The sequence below is a fragment of the Sinocyclocheilus rhinocerous genome, unplaced genomic scaffold (genome assembly GCF_001515625.1).
Source record: "Sinocyclocheilus rhinocerous isolate Xijiao unplaced genomic scaffold, SAMN03320098_v1.1 scaffold798, whole genome shotgun sequence".
Taxonomy (NCBI): domain Eukaryota; kingdom Metazoa; phylum Chordata; class Actinopteri; order Cypriniformes; family Cyprinidae; genus Sinocyclocheilus; species Sinocyclocheilus rhinocerous.
Window position 1 is genome coordinate 293,331 of NW_015635037.1, and position 8,120 is coordinate 301,450.

Sequence of the window (8,120 nt, forward strand, 5' to 3'; positions counted from 1 at the left end):
TATTGAGTGAAATATGACCTCAATATGTGTTTGTAAAATTGTTATTCAAAGATTCATTTGTAAGCAAGACATGGTCCTGAATTTGTTTTGTGGTTTCTAATAAAACATTTACAATGTTAAATGTAATATTATTAAATATTTGCAATTTACAGTCAAACCCAAATATCCTGAGGTTATGTTTTTTTAACAGTGAAAATGCAAATGTGCTGTATTACATAAATCTTCATCCCATTGTTTATTCAAAGCATTCAGCTATCTAGTATATGGAAAAAAGTAAAAATATTACTTTGCAGTCTTAACACAATGCACTAACAACAGAGAACAATAATTAAAAACATTATTAGACTAAGCACCAGTATGACCATAAATCATGTGTAGTGAACCACCCGATGGCTTTGAATGGAAGGTTATAATTGCAGTGATGATTGCAATCAGATTTTTGATCTTTATTACTGATGAACATTCAAGGTCATTAGTCAATGTGTCAGTGCAGATCTGCACCAGGGCTTTGTCAGCTGATAAGACCCCTGCATCGCTCTCCTTTGCTTCCTCCTCCTGCCCTCTACTGTGAAAGGAGCGGAGAACAAACGTTCCTGAGAAAAACAGCCGGAGGCTGAGAGGGGGGACTAGGAGGTGGGATTGAGAGCAGAGAAAAGGGACGGGAGTGTGAAATTTGGTGGAAAAGGCGGGAGCCAGAAAAAGTGACACACAATCTGTGTGTCACTGTAATGGCGGCAGATTTGATACACAAGTATCTGCAGTGCCAGTTTCTAGTGGGAGGAGCTTTCATTATCAATCAGCACCTATCTCCCGCCCACATTCCATATTAGCAGTTCAAGAGCCCGGGTGTCCGTCAGCTCTCTCCTGAGCTCTGATTGGTTGAGAGGGAGCTCCTGATGCTGCACGATTGGTCGCTGTAGAGGGGGAGGCAAAATGTAGCTGCTCTCCCGGTCTGTGCCTACAGTGGCACTCATTCAAATGGAACCATAAACAGAGGGGCTGTAAGCAAAGGTGCATTGAAAGGAAGAAAGAAACGGAGGGGAAGCCATCTGTGTACACTGAAATCTGCTGAAGGACGCCTGGAATATCAGCGTTAGGGGTGGATTCTGTTTTTTAATATCAGGAGTGTGTAATTGGATTTTTCTGCTGCCTCGGTCATCATAAAACAGCTTGATACTGCTGGTGCAGAGAGCTGCCGTTCTGTATGGTGATGGACATAGCAACCAGCTCAGCATCTCTGCGCTACGTTACCACGATTGCATTCTGGGCTAGTGCATTTCAACGTACGTCTGTGGGTTTTAATTTGCATTTGGACATGTTATGCATTCATCTTGTCTTTCAGGGGGCAAATGCAGATGTGTATGTGTGGATAAAATAATGGTTTGCAATGCACCGTGTGCTGGTTACTTTGTCAGTCTGATGTTGGTTAGTTAGTAGAAAACTGCTTAATGATGACTTTAGGGTATGTGACATCTTCAGTATCTCAATGTTTATGATTTGTGTGTGTGTGTGCGCTTGCTGCCATGGTGATGGTGTCTCTCTGATTTTCAGTCTCAGCTCAACGGGGGTCGGCTTCATCCTGGTCATTGACCGGCGGCAAGACAGATGGGCATCAGTGAAGGGGACGCTGCTGCGGATCGCGGTGAGCACTCAGAGTGTGTGTGTGTGTGAGAGAGAGAGAGAGAGAAGAAAAATAGGATGTGAATGTGGTTAAATGTGTATATTGTGATAGAGAACATTATAATTTATATTTAAAGGGGCAGATTACCCAAAAATGAAAATTGTCTTTATTTACTCTCCTTGATGTAATTATGAACCTGTTTGAAATAAGTGTTTATTATGCAGATACAATGAAAGTCAATGGGGTCCAATGTAGTTTGGCTCCCAGTTGACAATTTATGGAAAGAAGTGTGCTTCAAATATCTTGTTTTGTCTTGCACAGAAGAAAGCAAGTCATATACACTCTCTTTATTGGCATCTATGCTTCCACAAAGAACATTTTCATTAATGGAATCTTTCCATTCCACAAATTGCTCTTTATATTGGAAAAGATTCTTTTGAGAACTGTTCACTAAACGATTCTTTGGGGACCCAAAAATGGTTCTTCTATGGCATTGCTGTGAAAAAAATCTTTTGGAACCTTGGTTTTGTTTTTGGAAAGACGTAAGAGTAAGTAAATGATGTCAGAATGTTCATTTTGGGGTGAACTTTCCCTTTAAGAGAACATTTTAAGATGAAATCTCTTTGTGTATCCGTATGAATGAGGAAACTTTTGCGTGTGCGTCTGTGTGTTGTTTTTTCCATGCATGTTGTAAGAAGAATAGGAGCTGACAGGCAGGTGCCTTTGGCTATATGAGTGGATTAGTCAGAATTTCCGCGTTGTTCCAAGTCGGAGGGCATCTAAAACAAGGCCCTCAGTTCTTTTCATAGAAACCCTAAATATTTAATCCACCACAGAGACGTCTAGCGAACCACAGCAAGTCCACATGAGTATAAACCCAGCACACTGAAAGCACAAATGTTGTTGAAGTTATGTTTAATGAACAATAGCAGCAACAACAGCTGTAATCTTTGTCTGTTCTTGTCTTCAGCTTGTTTTGAGTGGGGCCTGTAGTGATCATCAGTGCTTTTATGCTTGCGGTAAACTCTTCAGATTATCAACAAGTGTGGTGGCCGCAGGGGATTTGTTAAAGATGTGAGTGTGTATGATGGTCAGTAGGGGAGAGGTCACTGGGCTAATCAGATTAACACCGTTTAATTAGGTCAGCACTCAAAAACACCACTGGAGTCAAATCAGTGATCAAGATGATGGCTAACTTGTGCTTTACCAAACAAGGACAAAATGTGGTAACTAAAATGAAATTTTTTTTTAAATTGTTTTTTTTTTTTCACATTTTGTCAAACTGAGCAAAGTGAGTGCTGATTTTGGTCTTAACTGTGTAGTTGTCTTTGCATAGCAGAAACTATAAAAAGAACAGACTTTTGTAGTTTCATTATTGTTAGTATCATTGTTGGCACTATTTATTAACTTTATTGTGTTTAATACAGCAGTTGGAGACAGTTGATGCCCAAAATGTGCACAGATTTAGTGTGTGCTAGTGTGTTCTGAGGATTGTAGGCTTTGAGGACGTAGAGGTGAACATAAGATGATATTTAATGGCTCTTTCCCTGATATGTGTCATTTCATACTGCACTGAGACTGTGTAAGTTTCACTAGTATAAATGTTTTAAATTGGGGGGGAAATTTATTCTTTTTTTTCTCTTTTCTTATGCATATTAAGGCTGCATTTATTTGATCAAAAATACACTAATATTGTGAAATATTATTGCAGTTGAAGGTATTTTAATATATTTTACACTGTAATTTATTAAAAATGCTGAATTTTTCAGCATCATTACTCATTACATAACATCATTACATAAATCATTCTAATTTGCTGATTGGCAGCTGAAGAAACATTTCTTATTATTATCAATGTTGAAAACAGTTGTGCTGCTTAATATTTTTGTGAAAAAAATTATAAATGTTTTTTTTCCGGTTTCTTTGAACAGAAAGTTTAAAAGAACAGGATCTGTTTGAATTTTTTTTTTTTTTTGTGACATTGTAAATGTTGTTACTGTCACTTTTGATCAATTTAATGCATCCTTGTTGGATTAAAGTATTAATTTCTTTAAGTGTTTCTAAAGTGTTACTGACACCAAACATTTTTATTTTTATACGTTAAATAAAATGATGTTCATATGAAACTTAGTTTTGTTTGGTAAACACAGCCCACTTAACTGGTAACCTGGGTGGCTTTAGGAGACTAAATGAATTATTCACTTAATTCAGGTCACTCTTACATTAGTGTCCATTTAATAGTGTAATAATTACTGTAAGTACTAAGTAATAGTAATGACTAACATGCACATAATATTTAATTATGTCATTGAATAGTCTGTAGATGCTCACTGTAACATGGTGACTGCATGTTAAAGTGCTCTAACACATGTCAGCCAATTATTGTGACAACCAAACTCTTTCTGAATAACAGACTTTGGTGTTTTAGGGACATCATCAGATCTATTACAGAGTGCACATGATTCTGTTGTATAGACTGTTTTACTGTGCTGTTTGTGTGTTGATGATGGAGAGGTTTATTCTGCTACCCCACAAACCTACTTTAGTTTAGAAAAATTATGCCACACTCCAGGATTTTCTTGCACCTGAAGAAGAGAGGGGAATTTTTCTTTGTTTCATAACCATAATGAGATGGAGGTTTGACAGTAATGAATTAACAGGATTATCATTCTTCCTTTGCCTCATGTCCTTCTCTCTTTCTCTTCATTTTACTTTCAACCTTCCAGCCAACTGCATTTCATATTACCTTAATGTTTGCAGGTAAACCGTTAGAGTACAGCATGGCAAGAATCTCCACAAAAAAAATGATCAACATTGAAAATAATAAGAAATGTTTCTAGAGTAGCAAATCAGCATATTAGATTGAGTTTTGAGGAATCATGTGACACTGAAGACTGGAGTACTGAAAATTCAGCTTTGCATCACAGTAGTAAATTATATTTTAAATATAAAAAAATAGAAACCAGTTATTTTAAATTGTAATAATATTTCACAATATTACTGCTTTATTGTATTACTGATCAAATACATGCTGCCTTGGTAACCTTTCAAAAACATTTGAAAAAATCTTACGAACTTTTGAACTGTAATGTAACTCAGTCAATTAAAACAAATATATTCATTTCATTATTGTAAATCACGTGACCAGAAAAAATTTTGCATTTTTTAAAAGTAAACTTTTATCCTGCTGTACCTTATTGTTTTCTGTGGATACAGTAGTTTCTCTCACACTCCTCTTTTTCCTTTCTTCTCATTCACTCTCTCTCTGCTCACACACACACACACACACACACACTGGCACACACAAGCACGTAATCTACTCCTTTCTTTCTCTATCCTCCGTCACAGCACATATGGCTGATTGGTAATGGTTATCAGCAGTGCAGCTGGTGTGGAACGGCCGGAGGAGATTTTCCTACACGTGTCTGAAATCAAAACAAAAATACAAAGTCCCAGTAACTTCATACACATTAACCATTGTGTGCTGTGGTCTTTATAGGTCATATACAAAAAAATGAAGCTGCTTTACAAATTAAGAACAATAAGACATTATATCTCATGGAGGAAATGTTGATTTCTATGTGTGCTTGTGCTCCGTGTTAGATTGGTTAATGATGTCTTTAATGTATTTCATTTAGGGCATAATTACAAGTGTGTTCATCAGTTTCTTCATTTCTGTTTAACATGGAACAAAGTCCCTTGTGCACACTCTCACTATTGTTTTTGTTATTAGAAATGGTACTATTAATTGATTTGCATTTAGATTTGTGCAATTTTGTGCATTCTACAACATGCACCAGTGAACAAAGAAGTCTGACGGAACTAGTCTCCGTATGGCCCAATCTAATTCACTTTAGGAAATTTTAATGTGTGCTAATGCATGCTAATGTATGATAATTGGGCACAGATAAACATCTTCCCCAATGTAGCTAAATTGAAATATTGCACTATCCATGTAATATTTGCGATGGATGACCAGTGATCCTCCCCCCACACACATGCAAATAAATATTGTACATTTTTCTTTTTTGCATATTAGTCCATATGAGTATCTCATGATCATTATGTCATACACTTCTTAAAACTCACATTTTATGAAAAAAAAAATATATATATATTTATTATTTATTTATATTATTTGGTTTTACTAAGAGGCATATCTACAGCATAAATCGTCCAATTATTGTTTCCACAATGATTCATAAATAAATCGAGACTCTAAACAGCAGACGAGTCAACAGAACACGTTTAATATGCTCCTCCCTCTCATTTCATCTCGCACTTCAGCCTGCAGACCAAAAAGCTGTTTAAATGTCTTTTATTATGGTGCCGCTATTTTTACTGACGCTTAATATTTCCTTTCTTTGACCTGAAAGCGTTGATGGCCATCTCCCTTCTGTGCTCTCTGAGACGTCTCAAGGGAGGTTGTTAAGAGGCTCGCGTGTTGAAAGACAGGATAGTGTCTGCTCAATGACATCTGCTGTGAAAGGATAGAAAGCATCCATATCCATTTTTACCCTATGGATAGAGTCTTTGATGTGTCCTTCTCTTAGACTTTATGGGGAAAATGTATATATGGATCAGTTTTTATGGACACTCAGAAGCATCTAAAAATAAAGGTTCCAAAAGGAGGTTTTGGCAGCAACAACCCATAGAAGAAAAATTTTTGGTTCCTCAAAGAACCTTTCAGTGAATAGTTTTTAAAAGAACTGCTTTATTCCATCTGTGTTTTCCCTTGGCGCTCACTCACTCCATCAGTGTCTGGGACACACCTCATTGGGTTCCTCAAGTCCATCCACAGTTATTAATAGTGAAGCGTGCTGATGAGGAGGCGTTTCACCTGTGACTCTGAGCTGTACATAACAGTGATGTTCACACAGGGCATGAGGGTAGTCCTGAGGTGAGAAATGAAAGGTGAAAGGTCACCGAGATGAGCATCAGGGACACTGGGATTCAAATCCCTTGCTATTTATTGGAATGTTTCTATTTTGGTTGGAAATAATAAGCCTTGATGAGTTAGCGTTGTATTTCTCTGTTGTGTGCCTCGTTTTACTATCCAATTTAACCAAAAAAGTAATGGAATTGTGTGTATTGAATTAGGAAATGCAGTGAGTGTATGGACTGGACATGTGCGTGTATGTGTGTGTGTTAATTGAATTCCTCGTGCCACGTGTCTGATTAGTCTGTGGTATATCAGTGCCGTGGCAGCTGCTCCCTAGAAACACAGGTTCTCTACCTCCTTATACACACACACACACACACACACACACACACACACACACGGCTTTCCCAGGAGAACACTGAGTTACACCCCCCATAAATGCACATAGTAATTCCTTTCTTCGTCTCACACTTGTTCTCACTCTTGATATCCTGTAATATCCCTGTTCCATTTCTGGAGTGTGACGAGTTTGTGTGTTTATTAGTGATGTTATTCTTGATATTTTGGCTGTTTATTTATATATATACTGTATATAAAAAATTTTAAATATAAAATCAAATGTCTACATTTGAATGTATTACAATATACATTTGTTTTACATTTATATTTTAAATATTTAAAATTAATATAAATTATAATAGATATTATTATTATATTTTATTATTATATTAGATATTATTATAGATAAATTACAATAGATGCTATTTACACTACGTGAAAATAGCAGTATTTTCTGCTATTTATGCTACTTAAAGGCACAATATGTAAGATTTTTTTATTAAAATATCCAAAAACCACTAGAACAGCGTTATATATTTTGCTGACTTGTGTACTTACATTATCCCAAATGTTTCGAAGAATGTTTAAATCCAGAGAAATAAGCAATTTTAACTAGTGACACGGACCGTGTCTATAGTGTCATTGTGTCGCCTGCCAATGACGTCATAACCCCTCGATTGCCGGTTGTGTTTTGTCGAAAACATGGAAACACCAAAGACGCTTTAATATACTATGCATTTTATTAGACGGGTGACGACCGCACAGAGTAGCATTATAACAGAACTTTCAAACGTATCTAGTATGATAAAACAGCCCTGCTTTTTTTTCCCCACATACGCAAGACCGGAAGGAGCGCGAGCGGTCGACTGTGGCATAATAAAAGCTCCGCTGCTTTACCCCACATACGCACGACCGGAAGCAGCGGAAGCGGTCGACTGTGGCATAATAAAAGCTCCGCTGCTTTACCCCACATACGCACGACCGGAAGCAGCGTTTTAAAAATATATAAATAAAATATATTTAAAAGTATTATAAATTATAATTGATTAATAAGTTATATATGATTGCTTAATTTGCAATCATATAATATTTATCAATTTTATTTTTATTTTGCCATTATGAGCCATCAGCATCCTTGCTCTCTAGATATTACCCTCATTATAAGCTATAAAAAACAATGTTTTGCAATCTGTGGGCAGACGAACCCACTGCAGTCTTTATACACACACACACACACACACATATATACACACACACACATACACACATACACACACA

General features: G+C 36.6%; 1 protein-coding gene across 1 annotated transcript in view; it reads left to right on the plus strand.

Moving 5' to 3' along the window:
- LOC107746267 (guanine nucleotide exchange factor DBS-like) overlaps positions 1–8,120 on the plus strand; it is a 70,442-nt gene that overhangs the window by 31,822 nt on the left and 30,500 nt on the right. Inside the window, exon 4 of the mRNA XM_016560399.1 lies at positions 1,552–1,642. Within this exon, the coding sequence (XP_016415885.1) occupies positions 1,552–1,642 (91 nt within the window). The remainder of the gene's footprint in view (positions 1–1,551; positions 1,643–8,120) is intronic.